The sequence below is a fragment of the Gekko japonicus genome, unplaced genomic scaffold (assembly GCF_001447785.1).
Source record: "Gekko japonicus isolate JY-2015 unplaced genomic scaffold, Gekko_japonicus_V1.1 scaffold2698, whole genome shotgun sequence".
In the NCBI taxonomy this organism is placed as follows: domain Eukaryota; kingdom Metazoa; phylum Chordata; class Lepidosauria; order Squamata; family Gekkonidae; genus Gekko; species Gekko japonicus.
This window is the reverse complement of record NW_015162558.1, coordinates 95,955-120,022: the sequence shown is the minus strand read 5'-3', so window position 1 is coordinate 120,022 and position 24,068 is coordinate 95,955. Positions and strand designations below refer to the sequence as shown.

The following is a 24,068-nucleotide window of genomic DNA, read 5'->3' as shown; positions in this document are numbered from 1 at the left end:
CTCAATCTTTAAACCCAGGTGTTACTTCATGGGGAAAGGAGTCCATTTCCTAAACTGGTGTGAGGTGAATCACGAAGAGTCATAGATTCATCATGCCTGGTCAGCATGTGTCACATTTAAAGAAGTGAAAGTTCACTTCAGAAGATTAAACTCGTTGCCCTCTTTGTTGGTTTGTACTCCGGTGCATTTTAAGCAAATTTTGTAGACCTGCACAGCGCAGTGACGAGAATAACCCCGAAAAATCTCTTGGGCTTAAAACCATCCCCTGCTGGGGAAGGGGGGGATGGAGGAGGAGACGGCTGTGTGGAGGGAAGATGCCATGAAGTGACTCAACTTACTGCTTCTGGGGATAAGGGTGTGTGACTGACTTCCTCTCAGCCAGAAACGTGGGTCAAAAACAAATCACAGCCACTTTATTTGTGACTGTGTTCAGAGACAAAAAGGGAGTGATCAACAACTTCTGTGAAAAAGGACTGTAAAAGAAAATACTAATTCATTTTAAAGGCACAGTTTGTTGTCTAATACTTTATGGGTACAGTGTTATACTTTTTGGTGGTTTGCATACTTGCGTACACTGCACATCCATTGGTGGTTGACTTTGACCGCATGGAGGCTGACAACACTAATTACCTTGTAAAATATATTACCCTCCTCTTGCAGTTGTGGAGCTTGACTGTTTCTAGCTAGGGCTGGCAAATGCCCTGAGGAAACAAATGTGTCCTGTCTCTTTTGCAGAGTCTCATTGGGATGTTACTTACCAGGTGATCTTATTTACTCCCATGTCATGAAAAGCTTCAGTCCGTTATTTCCACATATTAAGCTTCTGTGAAAGAGATAGGAAAATTTTCCTTCCAGATCTGTTGGCAACACTATTTATGGCTGAGACAAAAGTTGAACTAGAGCAGGGGAACCCAGGTTTTTTAGGCCTGTGGGCACCTTTGGGATTCTTACACTGGGTGCAAGTCCCCTGGAATTTTAGCTCATTTCCAGACAAAAAAGATCAGTTCTCCTGGAGTAAACAGATGCTTTGGAGGATGGACTCTATGGCATTTTACCCCATTGAGGTCCCTTTCCTCCTCAGGCTCCATCCCGAAATCTCCAGGAGTTTCCTAACCTGGAGTTGGCAACCCTATGCCACCCATCCCCTGCCAGTGGCCAGGGGGAACCTGGCAATGCTATCAATCATTTTGCCATTCTAGGATCAGAGCCACTCATCCAATAGAGAACTTTCTGCCAGCTCAGCCAAACATGGTCAGTGGCTAACAACACCATCACCTACCACAAAAATTTCATACATTGCAGTATAAAATCACTGGTACTCTGCCCCAGTAGGATATGTAAAACCACAGGGTTACCAGTAGTGTTCCCTCTAAGCTGAGTGAGTGTGAGCTAGCTCACAGTTTTTTAGCCTCCGGCTCACAGATTTTTGTCTTCGCTCAGGAAGGAGGGCTCCAGAGCAAACTATTTTATGCAGTAGCCAAATCGCTCACTCACAACTTTAATGCCAGTAGCTCACAAAGTAGAATTTTTGCTCACAAGACTCCACAGCTTAGAGGGAGCATTGGTTACCAGCCTCAGGGTGGTGACTGAAGGTCTTCTGGGATTACAATGTTCCCTCTAAGCTGTGGAGTCTTGTGAGCAAAAAATCTACTTTGTGAGCTGCTGGCATTAAAGTTGTGAGCGAACAATTTGGATGCTGCATGAATTAGTTCAGTCTGGAGCCATCCTTCCTGAGCTAAGACAAAAATGTATGAGCTGGAGGCTAAAAATCTGTGAGCTAGCTCACACTAACTCAGCTTAGAGGGAACACCGATTACAACTGATCTTCAGGTGACAGAGATCACTTGACCTGGAGAAAATGGCTGCTTTACGAGGTGGATTCTATGGCATTATACTCTGCTGAGGTACCTCCCCCAACTCCATCCTCCTCGTGCTCCAGGTATTTTGGCAACCTTAAGGATGAACCAATAAAAAATAGTAATAATAGCCATATTTAACAATATACACTTGGGCCTGTTTGCTCAGTTTACTATGTCTTTAACTGATGATATCTTCTGTTGATTTTTGTCTCTGCTTTCAGGATGTGTTCCATTTAATTCCATTTTCTAAAACACCCCCCCCCCCGGTTGAACCTGTAAACTCTTTAAAAAATGTACTTCATGGAGGCTCAGTGCTGCGAATTTATTATTCCATTATTTATGCCTCCCCCTTAATGTCTCCCCCTTTCCAGGTTTCCCTCTTTCTTCAACCTTCAGTATTGATACAGAAACACAGGTGATTTTTGGAGGCGATGCAGCTGCCCAGTTTGGCTATCGTGTAGTCCAGATAAGAGCAAACAGCAGGCCCTGGTGAGAGCCAAGTGACTATGGTAGTACTCAAGTTTTTGCTTTATTTTTCGTGCTTATGAATATTAGTTTAAACAAATACTCCCATCGCTTTTCTCACACAGGTTAATAGTGAGTGCCCCCCTGTTGCCCAACCATACGGAGACACTTTTCCGCTGTTCTTATGATACGGAGCAATGCCAGCCATTCCAAGTACCTCTGCGGCAAGACCAAAACAGTATGTTTGTTCATTCTACCTCAGAATTCCTGTGGGAGGCATGCATGTTCTACAACTTCTATATTTTTGTGCCAGTTCAAGTGTCATGGTTCTCTTAAAGAATCCTCAGAATCATAATTTCATGACAGCACTATCAATTTTCTGTTAGAATTCCAGTCCAGTCTTCATCACAGAAGTTCCCAGTGTTACTGGGGGAAGGGGACATTTTGAGGTAAATATTGGGCTTGGTCTGGGACCCACGTACCTTCAGGACTGCCTCTCCTGGTATATCCCCAGACGAGCATTGAAGGTGAAGGTTTCCTTGCTCGAAAGCCAGTCAAATCCGACTCTAGGGTTGCGGTGCTCATCTCCGTTTCAAAGCCGAAGAGCCAGCGCTGTCCGAAGACGTTTCCGTGGTCACGTGGCCGGCATGACTAAACACCAAGGCGCACGGAACGCTGTTACCTTCCCACCGAAGTGGTCCCTATTTATTTTCTTGCTTTCGAACGGCTAGGTTGGCAGGAGCTGGAACTAGAGACGGGAGCTCACTCCATCATGCGGCACCCGGGTCTCGAACTGCTGAACTACTGACCTTCCACAGCCTGCAGTTCAGCGTCTTAACCACTTGAGCCACCGCAGCTCCCAGACAAGCATTACGCTCTGCTAATAAGAACTTGCTTGTGGTCCCTGGCCCTAGAGATATCCATCTGTCCTTGACCAGGGCCAGAGCCTTTAGTGCCCTTGTCCCAACCCGGTGGAACTCTTTGCCGAAGAACATCCATGCCCTGTGGGACTTGATGCAGTTCTTCAGGGTCATGCAAGGCAGAGATGTTCCCTCAGGCGTTCGGTTGAGGACAGCAATGGCGTCCATCTGGTTTGCACTCCCCCCCCCGCAAGATAATAGCATAACTGGAAATCTTGATCACCACCTGATTTAATTGGCCTGTAATCTTATTGTAATTTTAAATGATACGATATGTTGTTTTAGCCACTGTTGTTCACTGCCCTGAGCCCTGTTTACAGGGAATGGGCAGTATAAAAATCAAATTTAATAAATAAATAAATATACAGGGACTGCTGCCCTTAATGGCCCTAGCAGTCACTCACTGGCCATTTTGAGGAGGCCACCACTTTCATTAAATGTTGCAGTAGTCAGGCTCCCTACATCTTATGAGGCTATTATCACGGGATGGGGTCTTGAGCTAAAAAGAAGGAAACAAGGAAAAGATGGAGGACTAAAGGCTAGAAATAACAGATTCTGGGTAATTCAGCGGGAGTGTTTGTGCATGTCTTCAGTTCATGCGAAGGTGGTAAGGCAAGAAGAGTCACCTGTGGAACCGCACTCACAGAACCTCTTGTTTAAATCCGAGCGGCTTTGGGTACAAACCAGTTATGGGCATCATCCCAGTTTAAACAGGTTGTGAGTGTGCAGTTCTATGAGGTAATTATTCTGCTGTCAGTGTTGTTTTAAAGAAGGTCAGAAAAAACAGAGAGCTTATAAAGGGGAGAGGAGAAGCTCCTGAGCTATTTGAGAGCAACTGCATATAGCCGCAGAAAGTGTCACAGTGTACATGGCTATGTGTACCACATGTACACCTATGACATAAATTTGTCATGTGCGAATAAGTTCTCTGGTGAACACTTCTCTCTCTCTTTCATGCACCACCCATCCTTTTCTGCAACAAAGTCACCTCTGAAATATCCTTGGGTCTCTCACTGGCTGTTGACGAGGCATCCGATTCTAAACTAATAGTAAGTAAGTCAAGAATGTCATTACCTATAAAACAGAAAGCACAACTTCACTGGGCACAGGCTGTGGGTGTTTGCAGTGAGCCCTGAGCCTGTAGCTGAGAAAGGGGGAGGAGTTTCTCAAAGTGTTCTCAAGTGCAGGGCTGTTGGTTGATCTTTTCCTCACAGGCCTGTGGTCCAACTTGGAAGCGCCGGTGCGGGAGAAACGATTACCTGAATGGTGTTTGCTATATCCTGGACAACTTTGACCAAAACTTGAAAGAGATTCATCCAGCTTTCCAAGGTCAGGTTTCGAGAGTACCTTTGTATACTTCCTCGTACCAATAATAATCTACATAAGGGGGTCCGATGCTTAACAAAATAGTCAGAGAGTGATTTCAGCAAAACTCAGGTTTATTCAGCTCGACGATCACTTCTCTATCACGGTACAACTCTTCTGATAGCCCGAACAGCTTTTCCATTGCAGGTGGTGGTGCAGAATTTTTAAAAGCATTACTTTGGTAGCAGCTGCTACCATGGCACGTACCTTTACTGTGTGACCAAAGGGTAAGCTGTGTCAGCCATTTTGGGGCTGGCTCCGCCTCTTGCAGCAACCATTTTTGGCAGCCATTTTGTGGATGCGCCCCCCCCCCCCGCTGTGTCAGGATTCCAAAGGTGTCCACAGCCTCAAATAGATTGGGGACTCCGATCTTAGGGTTGTCAGCTCTGAGTTGGAAAATACCTGGAGGTTTTGGGGGTGGAGCTTGAGGAGGGTGGTTTTGGGGATAGGACGGACTTCAGTGGGGTATAATGCCATAGACTCCACCTTCCATAGCAGCCATTTTCTCCAGGTGAACTGATTTCTGTTGCCTGGAGATGAGTTGTAATACCAGGAGATCTCCAGCCACCACCTGGAGGTTGCCAACCCTGCCTGATCTACATGAAGGACCAGAGGTTGGCAGCCGTATCCAGAGGATTTATAATCTGAGAGCCCATCCCTCTCCAGGGTTGTTCGGGTCTTTCTGCATCAAAAACTATCTCGCTATCAAATCAAAGGATGCAGGCACTTTATCTCAGGCTTAGAAATTGAAAAGATAAACTGCACAAACGGTGGGGAGAGGAGGGGAAAGGCAGAGATGCCTCTGGTAATATCAGGACTTATATCCAATTGAAGACAAGCAGATTGGTTCTTGCTGGTGCTTGGTCCTGGAGTGGAGTGATTGCAACGTACCAATGACAGAGTCCTCCCCTTCACTTCTCCAGCCTTTGGGCACAGTTGGATCAAATGATTATTATTTTATAAGACTCTAACGCAAGGATCGCTAAAAATAACTGACTGGTTTGCTGCCCCACCCCCAAAAAGTGAAAGTCCGCAAAATTTAATGATGACCAACCCACTGGTAGCTGATGGTAATATGAGGATGAGCCGCCACATACACACAGCTTGGCGGTAGAGCACCTGCTTGGTCCCATGTTCAAACCCTGGCATCTCCAGTTCAATGTTCCCTCTAAGCTATGGAGCCCTGTGAGCAAAAATTCTACTTTGTGAGCTACTGGCATTAAAGTTGTGAGCAGGAACTTTGGCTGCTGCATAAATTAGTTTGCTCTGGAGCCCTCCTTCCTGAGCTGAGTCAAAAATGTGTGAGCCAGAGGCTAAAAAACTGTGAGCTTAGCTCACACTAACTCAGCTTAGAGGGAACACTGCTCCAGTTAAAAGGATTAGGTTGGGGCTGATGTGAAAGACCCTGGAGAGCTGCTGCTGCCACCAGTCTGAGTAGACAATACAGAGTTTGATGGAGCACGGGTCTGGCCCAGTATAAGGCAGCTTCATGTGTGTCCATATATAACTACTGTCTGAGCACAAAAATATTATTCAGGGAATGAAGAACAATCTTGTTATCCTGTTGGGTTGTGGGATTTTGGAGAGTGGGGCTGGGGGGGATACTCGTTATGTGTCTGCTTACCATTCATGTCTCTTGTTCACCCTCAGAATGCATCACTGGGGTGGATGCTGTGATCTTATTTGATGACTCCGGGAGCATTCGTGATGCTGATTTCACCATCATGCTGGATTTTATCCAGAAGCTTATGGCTTCTGTGGCTGAGCCAGATGTTCAGGTGAGAGCAGTCAAAAAGGGACTGTGGAACTATTGCATGGGGCTGGTGGAAGAAGCTGGCTGGAAAGCGGCACGTGAGTTGGAGGGGGCCCCCCCCATGTATGGGTTTCCGAATCCAGCACAAAGCAGTCTTTAATTATTGGATTAGTGTTCAACTCTGTGCATTTTAAATAAAGCAGGATATGATCAAGACTTCCTGTGCACTTGCTGCTGGACAAAAAAACCCCAACAATCTGTCTTCTTTGGTGATCAACTCGGGGTTAGGAAATTCAGGGGATTTGGAGTGTTCCCACCCTTTGGTAGAGATTGGGCTTTTCCCCCAGGCCAGTGGTTTACTATAGATAAGCAGGAGCCCACTCGTTAGTTCCTTTGTAAATGGCACTTGACGCAAAGTAAAGTTCAAACAGGAATGATGACTTTATATGAAACAGGCACAGTTGGGTTAGTAATAGGCAGGGGATGAGAAAACTGAGGTAAATTGTATTGTTATTTACAAATTATGATATTTTGAACAGGCTACAAAGTATTGTTGAAGCTTAGTTTCTTAGAGACTCAGATCTTAATATTGAAAGGTTTGTTTGTCTTGGAGATTTCTTAACAGCAACAGTGTGTCCTAATGAAGGTTCATATAACTATCTTAGTTTCCTGGAAATTAGTACTTTCTTCCTGCACTTATTCTCCTTTCATGTTGGGTTACAGCTTTCCCTTTGACTCCAGAAAAGTCTAAAACAATTTCCTTTTTCACCCAGTCCAGGGGTCCCTTCAGTTTTGAACCCAGTGAATAACTGAGAAGGAAATATTCTCCTTTTCCTAGAAATAATATTGCTTTTCTGTTTGGCTAGACTGGCAGCTTCAACGTACTGACTAATCCATCCTGCCGAAACTGGCTCTCAGTTCTTGACCCAGTGACATAAACAGTTTTCAGCTTGGCTGACACTTAGACTAAAGCTCTTATTTGGAACTTTTCCTCAGATTCTTATTTGGAACTTTCCCTCAGATTTGATGGTACACAGTAAAGGCAAGGAGTTGTGTCCCTTCACTTCACAAGTGAACTTATATGTTTTCCCCTGACAGACACACTAACTCCACCTGTCTTGTTTCTGACATGCCAGTGATGAAACAAGGCAAAAAAGACCTTTTTCCTCAGTATACAGCCACTCCTAAAGCTTTCCTCAGCTGGTGCTGACCAGAGAGAAGAGTGATACACAGGCAGCAGCCTGTCAATCAACCTGTGCTTCACAGCGAGACATTAACCCTTTAATCTCCCAGCTCTCTAAAATTGATGCACTAAGCATCCTGCTTTTGGAGGTCAGTTTGTCACACCTACACTTCCTGTATTTGTGAAACTCATACTGCCAGATGGAATTTAGCTTCTCCTGACCCCCAGTCCACTACCTAGAAAACATCATGGCCACAGAAATTCCAGAAGTTGGTTATCCATCCCTGCATTAAAACTCTGAAAAAACCTGGGCCCACCGTATTTTAGAGAAAACAGATTCCTGTGTGACCTTCCCTGTTCTCTGAAGATCATCTGGAGAAGTCTTGTCGTGCATCCTTGATCTATCAAAAGCAGGGCTGCCAAGTGATGCCTAGTAGTGCCTCTTCTATGGTGGTGCCATTCTTGTTTGCTTTGGTGTAGTGGTTAAGTGCGCAGACTCTAATCTGGGAGAACTGGGGTTGATTCCCCACTCCTCCACTCGCACCTGACTGGATGACCTTGGGCAAGCTGTAGTTCTGATAAGAGCTGTTCTTGAAAAAGAGCAGTTTCTGTCAAGAGTTCTCTCAGCCCCACCTACCTCACAGGGTGTCTCTTGTGGGGAGGGGAAGGGAAAGGAGTTTGTAAGCCGCTCTGAGACACCTTTGGGGAGTGAAGGGCGGGGTATAAATCCAATCCTCCTCCTTCTAAACACGCCTTCAAATTGAGTCCTTATGGTCTCCTAGGAAAATGGCAAAGGCTCTTTTTGGTTCCATGCAGCGTCTGGCACCATGCTTCTGATGGTAACTTAGATTTCAATATTCCCTGCTGATTAGCTAATGTGGGTTGATACAAGTTAACAGGTGAAGCCAGCTTTGAATTCTTTCTGGAAGAAAGCCAGGACCATAGGGTTAACAGCTCCAGGTTGGGAAATACCTGGAGAATTTGGGGTGGAGTCGACAGAAGGCGGGTGGGTTGGCAAACTTACCAAGCCTTTCCCCCCCCAAATCAGTAGGGTTCCAACATTCTCACTGACTTTACAAAAGTGAATTTCATTTTCACACTACGTGGAAGCTGTGTAATTCCTGGTTGGCTTTTCTCCCCCCCCCCCCTTTATCTCCCTAGTTTGCTGTTGTCCAGTTCTCTTCTGATCCCAACATCGTGGTTAATTTTGCTGATTATGCCCGCCTTGGAGGCCAGGTGAATGATACAATCCGCGGTGTCAAGCACAGGCGAGGGAATACCTACACCCCCACTGCCATTCGCTTTGTGGCGTAAGTGTGAGCAAGAGAGAAGTGTGAGGCCAGGCCACTCTTCCCCCTCACCCACCACCCCTCCTTCCGACCCACTCTCATGGCTGCCCATCTCTACAGGGATAAGGTCTTCACCCTTGAGGGGGGCATGCGACAGCACTCCAAGAAACTGCTCATCGTCCTGACAGATGGGGTATCCAATGACGAAAAGGTCACATTTGATGAAGCCGAAGAGGCCACAGATAAAAAAGGAGTCATCCGCTATGCCATTGGGGTACGGTGAAAAGGGGCAAGGGGGTGGGGGCGGAGATGGTGGCTTGAATCCTAAGTTACGTGGGGTGGCCGGGAACGTCTCAGCCTCTTCCTCTCCAATGCAGCCTGCCATGGCCCACCAAATCCTCTTCTTGGTGGTCAGTGGACCCCAGGAAGACTGTGAGGGGTACAAGTAGGAGTCTGTTGCAGGAGGAGAAACTGGCCCATCCCCTGGCCAATGTTCCCTCTAAGCTGCGGAGTCTTGTGAGCAAATATTCTACTTTGTGAGCTACTGGCATTAAAGTTGTGAGCGAGCAACTTGGCTGCTGCATAAATTAGTTTCCTCTGGAGCCCTCCTTCCTGAGCTAAGGCAAAAATGTATGAGCCGGAGGCTAAAAAACTGTGAGCTAGCTCACACTAACTCAGCTTAGAGGGAACACTGCCCCTGGCTAAGTACTGGCAAGCAGAGGAGAAACAAACTCAGCCTGGACGGGATTCTGAGTGGACAAAGGGAAAAACTACTTTACCCAGAGAGTGATTAAAACGTGGAATTCGCTGCCAGAGGATGTAGTGATGGCCACAGGAATAAATAGCTTTAAAAGAGGATTAGATAGATCCATGGAGGATAAGTCTACTAATGCCTACTAGCCATGGTGGCTGAGGGGAACCTCCATGTTCAGAGGTACTAAGCCCCTGAATCCCAGAGCCAGAAGGCAACATCAGGGGAAGGCCTCAGCCTCTATGCCCTGTTGTTGGCTGTCCAGAGGAACTGGTTGGCCACTATGTGAGACAGGATATTGGACTAGATGGACCACAGGTATGATCCAGCAGAGCTCTTCTTATGTTCTTATTCACCTGCCACTAGCAAGTTGGGTCTCCTCAGCTTTCTCCTCTGTCACATCTTTCTGCAAATCAAATATAAACAGCCACCATGAAGAAGCCCAGGTAAAAGTCCTAAGTCAACCATTAAGCCCACTCTGTAACCTTGGCCCAGGCACCCTCTCTTAGTCTAACCTACCTCACAGGATTCTTGCGAAAATAAAGCAAGAGGCAGTGAGAATCATGTATGCCACTCTGAGCTGCTTGGAGAAAAGGTGGGATAAAAGTGTGACATATAGATGGGATGAGCAGGACTGGATTTTTACGGGGAATGTACAGTGCCACATGGGAATTCATTTGCAGTGCAAAAGAGTCTTGTGTGAAAGCAGCTAATTTTGGCTTGTTTTCTGAGGAACCCTTGTAAAGCAGCCACAGAATTCCTTGATGCTGAAGACGATTCTGGGCCATGTTCTAAAGAACTTTCTCTGTGCAGGACGCCATTCAGGCCTGTCAGGCATAGCCTTTTCTCCATGTCATGAGCTGTAAGTGCTCCATTCAGTTATCCCCTCAGGCTGTGAAAAGATTAATGATAACACACAAGCTGTCTCTCAGGCAGCTTGGGTGCCATCACTCTTTTCACACGAAGGAACGCCTGATGAAGGTTCTAAAGAAAAACTCAAGCTGCAAATCTGCTACCTGAGGGAAATTAACAGTTAGGAAGTAGGAGAATGGAACATTCTAGAAAGGCATGGGTGTTTCCAAAAGGAGCAGTAGGGATTTGGGGGGAAAACTAATCTCTCTTCTGTGTGTTCCAGGTTGGTAGAGAATTTCTGACTTCACGGCGAGCTCGAGATGAGCTGCGCAACATCTCCTCATCACCTGAGAATGTCTTCTCCGTGAGAAGCTTTGAGGCACTTCCTACACTTCAGAAACAGCTGAAGGAGAAGATCTTTGCCATTGAAGGTCTCGAATGGCTCTGAAATATTTTTCTTGTGACTCTTCCCGTACTGTTTTTTCACATATGTTTTAAAAAAAACAAACCAAGATGCATCCTTTAACAGTCCATTTGTGCTAACTCTAATCCACTGCAAGCTGTTTGAGCAGTACAGTAGAAGTGGCATTACTGTAAGGGTATAGTTGAAGGTACACTTGCTGTTATGTTATTTTTTTTAAACACAGATCTGAGGAGATAAATGCTTCAGTACTAGAGAGCAGGAATTGTAACAACAGGGAGAGAGAATGCAGGATAGTGAAGAGACAGAATAATTTTCCTTTTTTCCTTTTTTTTAAAAAAAGATCCTACAATAGAGCAGGAGGTTAGCTTAACCTTTTAAAAATAGAAAATATTTATTTATTTATTTATTAGATTTATAAACCACCAAATGGGCGGTGTATAACAGTTAAATAATAATACAATTAAAACAGTATTAAAATAACAATTTGCACATAAAATATCATAAAATACTGTGTAACTATAGAGGTAGTCAGATGACCAGTCAGAATCAGGCCACCATGGGTGGACAATTTGGCCGGAAAAGGCCGGGCCAGAGAAGCTGGGGGGGAGGGGGGACACGTCCGCTGTCTCAACCAAATGCCCGGGTGGAAGAGCTCTGTCTTGCAGACCCTGCGGAGCCGCAATAGGTCCCACAGGGCCTTGATCTCACACGGGAGCTCATTCCACCGGGCAGGGGCCAGGGCTAGCCGGACATCCCTGGGGCCGGGGACCACTAAAAGATGTTGGTTTGTGGACCGCAGTGCCCTCCGGGGCTCATCTGGGGAGATTTCATTTCTTTTTTAAACATTAGCAGATAATGTCATGTAGTCATCACTGGTAACATCATTAACACTATACTGCTAACCAGGGCTATTTTGGGGCAGGAATGCACAGGAACGGAGTTCTGGCTGGGTCCTGAGTTGGCCACGCCCAGCAGGAACTCATTAGCATAATAGTCCACACCCAAAAGTAGAAACTCATTAGGATTGGCTACATTAGGGGTGTGTGGCCTAACATGCAAAGAAGTTCCTGCTACAAAAAAAGCTCTGGGTTTTGACAACAAACAAGGTAAACAGAATAAGAAGCAAAAGGTTGGTGTGGCTGGATGACCACACTTCTGGTAACATGTGGGTGCAGCTTAATATGCTAATGAGTGGTGCTGTCAGGGGTATGGCCTAATATGCTAATGAGTTTCTGCTATTGGGTGTGGCCTATTATGCTAATGAGTTCTTGCTGGGCTTTTTCTACAAAAAAAGCCCTGCTGCTAACTCTTAGGATGTCCGTTCACTCACATTATGTATGCGCATGTTGTGCCGTCAAGTCACTTCTGACTTATGGCAACCCTGTGAATTAATGACCTCCAAAATGTCCCATCATTAGCAGCCTTGCTCAGGTCTTGCAAACGGAGGAGGGCCTTGGTGGCTTCCTTGACTGATGAGTCCATCCTTCTCGCTTTGGGTCTTCCTCATTTCCTGCTGCCTTCGACTTTTCCTAGCCTTATTGTCTTTTCCAGTAACTCTTGTCTTCTCATAATGTGACCCAAGTACGATGGCCACACTTTAGTAATTTTAACTTCCAGGGAGAATTCAGGCTTGGCTTGATTTAGAACCCACCCATTTGTCTTTTTGGCAATCCACAGTACCCGTAAAATCTGGAGCTGCGGTGGCTCAAGTGGTTAAGACGCTGAACTGCAGGCTGTGGAAGGTCGGTAGTTCAGCAGTTCGAGACCCGAGTGTGCCGCATGACGGAGTGAGCTCCCGTCTCTAGTTCCAGCTCCTGCCAACCTAGCAGTTCGAAAGCAAGAAATTGCAAGGAGATAAATAGGTTCCACTTCGGTGGGAAGGTAACAGCGTTCCGTGCGACTTGGTGTTTAGTCATGCCGGCCACATGACCACGGAAACGTCTTCGGACAGCGCTGGCTCTTCGGCTTTGAAACGGAGATGAGCACCGCAACCCTAGAGTCAGATTCGACTGGCTTTCGAGCAAGGGGACCTTTAGTACCCGTAAACGTCTCGTCCAGCAACTCATTTTAGATTAATCAACATTCTTCCTGTCAGCTCTCTTCATTGTCCAGCTTCCATCCCCATACACAGTAATGGGGAATATTGTAGTATGAATTATCTTGATCTTGGTCACCAATAACGCATCTTTACACTTAAGGATCTTCTCTGGGTCCTCCATGGCTTCCCTTCCCAGTCTCAACCTCAACCCACATTCTGCCCAGCAGCAAAAAAATGGAAGTGAGAGAACTAGTTCAGGGGAAGGAGGGAACTGTGTACTCCTCCTGGTATGAGTGACAGCTGTGGTAACTTCATGACCGAAGCATTGCCTGAAGGAAAGAAGTCAAGCTGATTTCCCCCCGGATGGCATATCTGGAAAGGCTTATTTGAGGTCCTTGCATTCTTTATCCTTTCTTTTCGTGCTTTCTTCCGAAAAGGGACCTCTGGAGTTTCTCCTGGCAGTTCATTCCAGCAAGAATTCTCACAAGGTGGATTCAGCACGCTCCTCACCCCTGTGAGTATGCACGCCCGTCTCTTAATTTAAACCCCTCTGCCTGTTTCTCTTCTGTTCCAGGAAGAGAAGGTGTTTAGGCTGTCCTGGGGAAGAGGAGGATGAAGTGAAGGTTCTGTGTTTGGGCGCCTTTGTCTCTAACATTTATGTGCTCTTCCCCTGTACAGGAGCATGTGGTGTCAGGAGCTGTTGGTGCCTATGGCTGGGCTGGGGGTCTGGAGGAAGAGTCCTTGGGGGACCGTCCCCAGATCAGCTTCATGAGCATGTCTTTGTCCAAGGTGGAGTTCAAGGACTCATATCTGGGTGGGTGAGGCAGGCACACCTTTGTCTCTGCCCCTCCCCATGTCCCTGTCTGTTTGGTGTAGTGGTTAAGTGCGCGGACTCTAATCTGGGAGAACCGGGTTTGATTCCCCACTCCTCCACTTGCACCTGGCTGGACAACCTTGGGCAAGCCGTAGTTCTGATAAGAGCTGTCCTTGAAAAACAGCAGTTTCTGTCAGAGCTCTCTCAGCCCCACCTGCCTCACAGGGTGTCTGTTGGGGGGAGGGGAAGGAAAGCCACTCTGAGACACCTTTGGGTATTGAAGGGCGGGGTATAAATCCAATCTCTTCTCTTCTTCTTCTTCCTCTGGTTAAGATGTTCTATATCCAGCGGTCATAGTCTCTCCTCTTTATGTAACCAACAGGCTATGCTGTGGCACTGGCTCATCGTGGCCAACGGAAGTTCTACGTAGCCGGGGCTCCACGGTACCAACATGTTGGGAGGGTGGTTGTCTTCGAAAGCCTGAGCAAACGGAAAACGGCTTTCACTGGGGGCAAGCAGGTAAGAGGGAGGAACGGTGGTGTGGTTCAATCCATTGTTCTTTTCATGCTGACCAAGCAAGTTATCTAGGAGTGAAGGGCAAACCCATGAAGCTTGCACAATGAGTCTACTGTTGACCTGTACTCACCCCTTTGGGGACAGACAGACATCTGAGCCAAGGCCAAGAGCAATAGGTTTTTCCTATTTCCAAGCCAACTGTATGGAGCTCTACTTGGCTGTCCCTTCTGGCAAACATGGGAATGCTTCCCCATGCTATCCCTTGGAAGTGGTAAATCGGGGTAACCGGATGAGGCCCTGAGCTTTGGTGGGGGGCATCATTCCCCGACCAAACTGCCAGTCACCTGAGCAGTGAGGTCCCTGTGGGATTTGCTGCCAGAGGATCAGCGGAGGTTTAGGAACATAATTTTTGTGAGACTGGTGGGTGGTGAGAGGGGCTTGTCCCAGGCCCTGCATTCCCCCCCCTCAGGAAAGCCTTGGGATGGTGGTGATGGCAGGGGGCAGGGAGTTTCCTCAGCAGCAGAAAAATTATCTCACTGTGGTCCCCTGTTGACTACTAAATTTCCCTCTAAACCAAGTAGCCAGGTGCCAGAATAATACACCTATAATCTAATCCAGGAGTCCCCACTGTGGTGTCCAGGGGCTCCATGGTACCCGCTGACACCTCTCCTGGCGCCCACGAAATGTTTTTAGAAAGTGGGCATGGTCAGTTGAGGCTTTTGCCCAGCAGGGCTTCTGATTGGCCACTGAAGATTTGATTGGCTACTGAAGATTTGATTGGCTGAGCGTGTTGCTTTAGTAGCGGCTGCCACCACAGCACAAGGATCTTCACTGTGTGACTGAAGATAAGCCATGGCAGCCATTTTGTGGCTGGCTCTGCCTCTTCTAACAGCCATTTTGTGACTGCCATTCAGTGGCTGTGCCCACCACGCCGTGTCAGAATTCCAAAGGTGCCCATAGGTTCAAAAAGGTTGGGGACCTTGATCGAATTCAGGTTATCCTAATTTCTCTTACAAGTAAGCACACACTGTCGTGTTTTTCTCTTTAGCTTCAGGTGGGTTCCTACTTTGGTGCTGAGCTTTGCTCTGTGGATCTAGATGCGGACGGGGACACGGACCTCATCTTGATTGGGGCTCCCCTTTACTACAACGGGATACAAGGAGGGCTTGTTGAAGTCCACTCTATTACTCTCAGGGTAAGCCAACCAATTAGGATGTAGGAAGCCGGGGGAAGGCGGTGCCTATGTTACTTTCTTTTAGACTTGAGGCCAAAATATTTGTCTTTACCCAGACTTTTAATGAAGGGGTTTCTTTTTTTTCAGTTCTTACGGTCTGTGTACATGTGGGAAAGGGGAGGTGCTTTGTGATTAACACAAAGACTGGCCAATTAAAACTGTCCGAATTAGGATTGCCAAGTCTGAAGCGGCGCTGGAGTGGGGGACTCCAGCGCCGCTTTGGGAGGTAGGCACGTGTGCGAAGCACGTACGCGCCGCAACCACATCACCTGGAAGTGACGCGACCACGCCGGGCACGCTGGGGGCGGGGCCACAACCATCCGAGGGAAAACCATAGAGTTTTCCCTCAGATGACCATGGCCCCGCCCCCAGCGTGCCCGGCGTGGTCGCGTCACTTCCGGGTGACGTGCACGTCGCGTGGTTTGGGGGTGGGGTTCCCCCCGGGGCCCGATCCGCCAGCCTAGTCAGAATCTGACTTCTGCTCCACACTGGAAGAGCAGGTTCTCCCTGAATTCAGTCTGGGCCAGAAGCAGGACATCTGTCCACAATGCACCGAGTATGCTTCTGCATTACTGATGGAACTGCATACATTCCCTACATACAACTGTCACCTCGGTCTACCTGTCATCATCTCCCAGAAGCATCAAAATGCTTGTCTCTTCATTCAGACCTTCCCCACTTGATTTTCTTTTCCCCTTGCCATTTCCCTCCTCTTTGGCTGGGCACTGGGGTCTCTTCTTAGGGCCAAAACCAACATTACTGTTTAGGCTGCTCCACATGCACATGGAGCAGCAGAACCAGGGAACTAACTCCCCCGTCATGCTTTTTCATGGGAAAACGATGGTGGTTGGCAGGAGCCCTTCTTCCCCATGTGGCAGCATTCTAAGCTACTTTGGGATCTCCTTTTTCTTTTTAGATGCGGTTCCCTGCAGCTGCTGTGTGGCTGCAGGGAACATGTTGGGTCCGGGGAACCCAACCCAACCTCCAGGACCCAGCTCTTTTTAAAAAGTAATGTTTAGTTCAGGGATCCTTAACGTGGTGTCAGTAAGTAACGAGGTCTCCACTGACATCTTTCCTGGTGCCCAGCAAGTGTTTTTAGAAAGTGGGTGGGGCTAGGCATGGTTTTTGCCCACCAGGGCTTCTGATTGGCCACTGGAAAGCTGTTGAAGAGTTACAATCAGAGTTCTGAATAACCTCACTCCCCTGACTTTGTGGGGTTGGCTCTGTCTTCTGTGGCAGCCATTTTGTAACTTGGCTTAGGGTTCCCAGCTCCAGCTTGGGAAAAACCTGGAGATTTGGGGGGTGGAACCTGAGGAGGGCGGGGTTTGGAGAGGGGAAGGACTTCAGTGGGGAATAATGCCATAGAGTCCACCTTCCAAAGTGGCCATTTTCCCCAGGTCACGTGATCTCTGTTGCCTGGAGATCAGTTGTAATAGCGGGAGGTCTCCAGCCACCACCTGGAGATTGGCAACATTAAATTGGCTCCATCCATCTCCCACAGTAGCCATTTTGTACTTGGTTCTGCCACTTGTGGCAGCCATTTTGTGGTTGTGCTCATCACCCTGTGTCAGAATTCCACAGGTGCCTACAGTCTGTAAAAGGCTGAGGAGGACTCCTGATTCAATTTGACCCTTTGCCTGCAGGCAGGGAACATTCTCAGGAGTTCATGGCTGCAGTGAGATTAGACCCAAGGACTCTCAGGAGGATGCTGTCCCACTGTTCCCGAGACTGACTGTCCTTGCTCCTCATTCCCAGGGTCGCCTCAATCACCTCCAGACACTTCATGGGATCTCTGGAAACCGGCTGGGCCGTTTCGGGTCTGCTCTCTCCTCCCTGGGGGACGTGAGTGGAGATGGCCTTGCAGACGTGGCTGTCGGGGCCCCCATGGAAGATGGAGACCATGGGGCTGTTTACATCTTCCTTGGAGAAGGAGACAGACTGCGGGAACAGTACAGTCAGGTGGGTCTGCAGGCCAAGTTCAAGTAGCAAATCGATTCACTTGTTTGATTCTCAAGTGAATTTGCTTTCTGTTTCAGCTCAAGAGAGGCAGTTTGGTCGAATGTGTTGAGCAGGCTTTGGACAGAGTGTTACTGCTTGTCAGTGAAATGGGAATAACATAGTGAGGGACTTTGCCCACAAGAAGTTATTTGGGAGGGACATGTAGTCAAGTCTGAATGTGAAGCTGGAGGCTATAATGTTTTCTCACAGATTGTGGCACCATCACTGGTTTATTGGGTTCTCCACATCCTGTAGCGCTAAATACCAGCAAAAATGCAACGGCCAGAAAGCAGTCTCTTTCTCTCTCTCTCTCCCCCTCAGACTTGATGAGGCGGAGCCAACACCTTCCCCCCCATACAACCCTGATCCAAACCAAATATAAGAAATCACTTGGCTTGCTGTTGTTGGAATGCACAAGGTCTATAGTGCAGCCTTATGAAGAACATCTGAAGATCATCTACAGGGGGAGAGCTGAAGGACTTGTAGTCAGCCTAGCTAGACTTGGGACTTCCCACTTTTTCAAATTGTGCCCTTGCTGTCTCCTGATTGGCTCTTTTGGAGATTTCCTGCTCCTGCAGCGCTTCCTTCTTGCTCTTTGTTCCGTTTCCAGGAGTCAGGCTGGTTAGTTTAGGCTTTCTCTTTGCATGTTCTGTAACAAGTTTGTTCTTCTATAATAAACCTACTTATTTGTCTCCAAACAGTCAGTGCGCCACAGATTTCCTTTGCATATTTAAGCTCTGCCAACAGCTGTTACCATGACTCTGTAGTAATGATAGAATCGACCTGTCTGTCCATCGGTTTATTTACTGACTTACTTACTTTATTATCCTGCCTTTCTCCCCAGCAGGGACAGCATTGCCAGCTCTGGGTTGGGAAATAGCTGGAGATTTCGGGGGGTGGAGCCTGGGGAGAGGGCAGGATTTGGGGAGGGGAGGGACCTCTGCAGGGTATAACGCCTATGGCATCGTACCCCACTGAGGTCCCCATCCTCCCTAGGCTCCATTCCCAAATCTCCAGGAGTTTCCCAACCTGGATCCGGCAACCCTTCCTCCCCCATCCCCTGCTGATGGCCAGGGGAGACCTGGCAACCCTAGAACCACAAGATTTGCATTCAGAAGGTGGCAGGTCAGTCCTGAGCTAGATGGGCCAGTGGTAGAGAAGGCAGTTCTGTGTGTCCACGTGCCATTTGTAAACCATTTAATATGGTTTGTTGGGGACTATGGAAAACCAGTAGGTGACTGTTTGTGAAGATTCTAGAGCTTACGGGACAAATACATCATTTTGATATAACTCCAGGGAAGAGGACGGGGTTGTGTTGGTGGAATAGGGGTAGTTAATAATCAGTGAGGGGGCAGTTCTGGGGAGGAGGCACTTTTTTTTCAGGTCCCTTGGCGGGGAGGGAAGTGGCACTCCTGTCTGGAGTGGACCTCTTGGGTCCAAGGAATCTCTTCCCTTCCTTGTGGCATCTCAGGACAGTGGACTTTCCTTCTAGCCTTCGGGGGAGCTGAGAACAGAGACAGACAAGGCTAAGCAAAGGCATTTTGGAACAAAAGAAGAGTTGAGAATGCTTCTGCCACTACCTCCTGAGGAGTTCTAAGCCTCCTGGTCTGTCTTTCTCCCCCCTTCCTTTCAACCTGTGCAGCGGATCACTGCCACCACTCTCTCCCCAGTGCTGAATTTTTTTGGCCAGTCTCTCCAGGGAAGATTGGACCTGAGTGGAGATGGACTGACTGACCTGGCTGTTGGGGCGCTAGGAAATGCCGTGCTTCTTCGGTAAGATTTTTCAAAAAACAAAAGAACAACTGTATTAATTGTTTGATTTCCCTTTGTTATGGCTTTTGGAAGGGAAAGGATCTGTTCTGGAGATGATGGGTAGAAGTTCTCTAAATAAATAAAAAGGAGCTGGGGGCATTTAATGGTTGTGGATTGAGGGCAAGAAAGTCTATATTAATAAGCATTGGGGGGGGGGGTCTCTGCATCTCCCTACCCAAATTCTTAACACTGCACCAAGATAACTCGTAATCTACAGAATAAGTGAACATACGTAAGCTTGTTATTGGGGCCAAGAAAGCACCCAGGTCCCAGGGTAGGGTTGGACCTGCATGTGACTCAGCAGCCTTCTTGCAGCTAAGCAAGGTTGGGTTTGGTCGGTGTTTGGGAGAGGAGACCACCCCTCCAGAGCCAGAATGGTGGAATGGTCGTATGGGCCCATGATCTGGGAGACCCAGCTTTGAATTCCCACATTGCCGTGGGTGACCTTGGCCCAGTCCCACACTCTCAGACCAACCTACCTCACAGGGTTGTTGTGAGGTTAGAAGGGAGGAGAAGAGACCGACATAAGCTGCTTTTGGGGGTCCCCAGTGTGTGTGTGGGGGAAAGGTAGGGTATAAAGTGAAGTAAGTCAAGAAATAATGGCCAAGTATTGGTCCCCCTCTTATTATGTTGACGTGGTTGCTGCTTCAGCAGGGCTTGGCTAGTAAGGGGGCTTTGGCAGGGCCTGTTTCAAGCAACCAGGGTTTAGGGGGCTGCTAGCTGGGAATGATTGCATCTTCTGTCCCTCTCAGGTCCCGGCCCATCTTCACTGTCGTCTCTTCACTGAATTTCTCACCTCGCTCGATCCCCCCGGATGATCCTAACTGTGCAAATGGGAAAGTTTCAGGAGTTGGCCCACGTGGGAGCTTCAGTCTTTGTTTCACCCTGAAACTCATCAGCACCAAATGGAGCTCTGGTAAAGGCCCATCCTCAGGCCATAAACTCTAAGGCCAACACATCTTATGCACATCTGTGTTGTCCATCTTGGCTTGCCAACCTCCTGGTGGGTCCTGGAGAACTCCCAGAATTACAATTCCTCTCCAGATAACAGAGATCAGTTCCTCTGGGAAAAGGAGGTCCTTTGTCAGGCTTTAGCCCCAACTCTCCGGGAATTTCCCAAGCTGGAGTTGGCAACTCTGTGATTCTGTCACATCCAGTCTAGCCCTTAATCACTCCACGTTGTCCTGTGTTTCTCTCTAGTTATTTTACTGATAATCTTGCCTCGTTTCTTTTCTAGATGTGTTTTTCATTTAGAGTTGCTAGCCCCCCCCCCCGGTGGAGGCAGGGACTTCGCTGCCACCAGGCCCTGCCCCCATGATTGGGGGTTGGGGGGACTTACCAGGAGCAGGAAATTACGAGCAATGTGGTGACATCACGAGCAATGTGGTGACATCACTTCCAGCGTGCACTGGAAGTGACATTGTCATGGTGATGCTCTGGTACTGGGGCAAAAAACTCTATGGTGAAAGGTGTTTTTACTGAAGAGTTTTTGCCCAGATACCAGAGCATCACCATGATGTCGCCAGCGTGATGACGTCGTTGCCAGTACACACTGGGGTGTTGTTGCCACATTGCTGGTGATGTAGCCTGGGTCTCTTTCCTGCTCCTGGTGAGCCCCCCCCAACCCCCCACCAGTTGCCAGGAGGGACCCAACAATCCTATTTCACTAACACTTTTTTCTTCTTACTTTCTCTTTCGTGTCCTCATTTCCTATCAGATCTTTCATTTCTTTCATCATTTCTTATTCCTTATTCTCCCGTTCACCTTTTTTTTTGCTTATTTTATTCACTACTTCCCTCATAATGCAAAGGAAAACACGAGTTTCAATGTGCCAGTTCTTTCTGTCAAGTTCATTTAGTCGTTTATTGTTCATTCATTTTCTCAGTGATGCCGTCCTGTTAAGAGTCCCTCCAGACACTGAGGGCCAAACTAGACTTGACGGCATCCACAGCTCTGATCCGTGGCCACTGCCACCATTTTAAAAGAGATTTTAAAATGCCATGAGGGAGAGTGGCAGGCTGAGGTGCTCTTATTTCCCTGCTGGCTCCTTTTCAAGTGCCCAAATGGCTGCACAGGAACAGGCACAGGAGGAGGGTGAACAAGAACGCCTCAGCCTGCTACACTGCAGTGAGGCTCAGGTTCTCTCAGACATCTTTGAATCTCTTAAAATCAGGGCTATTTTTGGGCAGAACACACAGGAACGGAGTTCCGGCTGGCTTCCAAGTTGGCCACGCCCAGCAGGAACTCATTAGCATAATAGGCCACACCCAACAGCAGACACTCATTAGGATTGGCTACATTAGGGGTGTGTGGCCTAACATGCAAAGGCGTTCCTGCTACAAAGAAGCCCAGGGTTTTGACAACAAACAAGGTAAGCAGAATAAGAAGCAAAAGGTGGGTGTGGCTGGATGAGCACGCTTCTGGTAACATGGGTGTGTGGCCTAATGTGCCAATGAGCTGTCCTGTCAGGGGTGTGGCCTAATATGCTAATGAGTTTCTGCTGTTGGGTGTGGCCTATTACGCTAATGAGTTCATGCTGGGCTTTGTGTCGTTCTCCACGGGATGGTGTCATGTCTTCTTTGGCCCTTGATGGTTCATTCACTTCTTGCTTTCCTCATCAGTTTAGTTTGTTCAAATACACTCTCTACTCTTTTTGAGTCAGCTGTCTTTGCATTTTTAAATCAAGAACCAAAAGGGTGAGAAGAAAGTCTAATGAAGGGCCAATATTAAAAACCTAGTTAAAACTTATAATATACAAAAACACAGGTAGTTATTAAAAAGACAGAAAGACAGTTATCAACAAGCCCCTCTCAGAGGGGTGGTTCCCGGAGGCACTCAAGGAAGCAATGGTCCACCCACTCATGAAAAAACCAACTTTGGACCCGGCTGAATTGGCCAGCTATCGGCCGGTGTCCAGTTTGCCCTATTTGGGCAAACTGATCGAGAGGGCGGTGGCGACTCAGTTACAGAGCTTTCTAGATGACGCTTCCGTCCTTGACCCATTCCAGTCTGGCTTTCGCCCGGGGCATGGGAAGGAGACAGTGCTGGTTGCCCTTACTGACGACCTCCGTAGACATCTGGATCGTGGCAGCGCTGTTGTTGTTAGATCTGTCGGCCGCATTTGATACAGTTGACCACCAGCTGCTGGCTCGCACCCTTGCCGACGTGGGGATTCAGGGGCTCGCCCTTCAATGGCTTGCCTCTTTTCTCCAAGGTCGGGGACAGAGGGTTGTGCTAGGGGGAGCAGCAGTCCCGGAGGCACCTGCTGGAATGTGGAGTGCCTCAGGGGGCAGTACTCTCCCCAATGCTATTTAACATATACATGCGCCCCTTCGCCCAGATTGTCCGGAGGTATGGGCTTGGGTGTCATCAATATGCAGATGACACCCAGCTCTATCGGATGTTGGGCGGCCAGTTGGACTCCGACCCAGAAGATCTGCACCGGGCTCAGGCTGAGCAGCATTCTATCATCTACGGCTGGTGTGGCAGTTGGTCCCCTTCCTTAGCCACGACGACCTGGCCACAGTCTGAGCCTGTCGAAGCTGAACCTGGCGAAGATGGAGGGCCTGGGTCGGGGTGGTATGGGATTGGGGCTCCCACTCCTGGCCTTCAATGGGGCTCCTCTTGTGCCAGCTTCGGAGGTTAGGAGTTTGGGGGTGCTCCTGGACCCCACCTTAACGATAGAGGCCCAGGTGGCGGCCACTGCTGGAGCAGCTATCATCTATGGCTGGTGTGGCAGTTGGTCCCCTTCCTTAGCCGCGATGACCTGGCCACAGTAATCCATGCGACAGTTACCTTGAGGCTAGACTACTGTAACACTCTCTACGTGGGGCTGCATTTGTCACAAATTCGGAGGCTGCAGCTGGTGCAGAATGCGGTGGCCAGGTTGTTGGTGGGTGCCCCTAAATGGGAATACATCCAACCTGTGCTGAAGGCGCTGCACTGGCTGCCTATAGCGTACCGGATTTGCTTCAAAGTGCTGGTGCTTACCTTTAAAGCCCTACATGGCCAGGGTCCGGCATACCTGAGGGACCGCCTTTCCCCACACAGGCCCCAAAGAGCAATTCGGTCGGGGTCAAAACACCGCCTGGTGACCCCGGGCCCTAAAGAGGCCAGGCTTGCTACCACGAGGGCCAGGTCCTTTTCGGTGGCCAGGTCCTTTTCGGTGGTGGCTCCTACCTGGCTCTTATCAGAACTACGGCTTGCCCAAGGCCATCCAACCAGGTGCAAGTGGAGGAGTGGGGAATCAAACCCGGTTCTCCCAGATTAGAGTCTGCTCACTCTACACCAAACTGGGCCAATACACTTGACCTGATGCGTTTCTGCCCTATTGGGGCCTTCTTCAGAGGTCAAACAATATTGAGGTACACATAACTTAAATGCATATTGCAATAAGATAACCAATAAGTGAATATTGGACCAGGAAGAGGAAGGTTAAGCATTAGACTGTTCATTAGACTTTCTTCTCACCCTTTTGGTTCTTGATTCCAGTTTTTGGGTCAGGTGTGTTTTCCCCTCCCTGTGTCTTACTTGTCATTATTTGCTTTTCTAAAACCAGGTGCTCTCCGAGCCACCATCTCCTTTGATCTCCGGGTTGACACTTCCCAGTCTGTGCCACGCCTGACTCTAGAGAAAGAGGCACGCAACATCTCGAAGACCATCCATGTGGGAACGGTGCCCGTTTGTGTCAACAAGACGCTCCAGGCTCAGGTAGACAGGAATCCCTGCATCCAAGGCAGGGCTATTTTTGGGCAGGAACGCATGGGAACGGCTGGCTCCTAAGTTGGCCACGCCC

The 24,068-nt window shown here is 48.3% G+C and overlaps 1 protein-coding gene across 1 annotated transcript in view; it reads left to right on the top strand.

The window, feature by feature from the left end:
- The window catches only part of LOC107106258 (integrin alpha-X-like), a 40,257-nt gene that overhangs the window by 3,378 nt on the left and 12,811 nt on the right, over nt 1–24,068 (top strand). The window contains exons 2-17 of the mRNA XM_015406376.1: nt 2,231–2,348; nt 2,450–2,562; nt 4,229–4,293; nt 4,459–4,573; nt 6,260–6,387; nt 8,707–8,855; nt 8,955–9,108; nt 10,721–10,868; nt 13,337–13,413; nt 13,578–13,713; nt 14,096–14,232; nt 15,278–15,424; nt 17,219–17,422; nt 19,104–19,234; nt 20,026–20,183; nt 23,832–23,983. Of these exons, the coding sequence (XP_015261862.1) occupies nt 2,231–2,348; nt 2,450–2,562; nt 4,229–4,293; nt 4,459–4,573; nt 6,260–6,387; nt 8,707–8,855; nt 8,955–9,108; nt 10,721–10,868; nt 13,337–13,413; nt 13,578–13,713; nt 14,096–14,232; nt 15,278–15,424; nt 17,219–17,422; nt 19,104–19,234; nt 20,026–20,183; nt 23,832–23,983 (2,132 nt within the window). The remainder of the gene's footprint in view (nt 1–2,230; nt 2,349–2,449; nt 2,563–4,228; nt 4,294–4,458; nt 4,574–6,259; nt 6,388–8,706; nt 8,856–8,954; nt 9,109–10,720; nt 10,869–13,336; nt 13,414–13,577; nt 13,714–14,095; nt 14,233–15,277; nt 15,425–17,218; nt 17,423–19,103; nt 19,235–20,025; nt 20,184–23,831; nt 23,984–24,068) is intronic.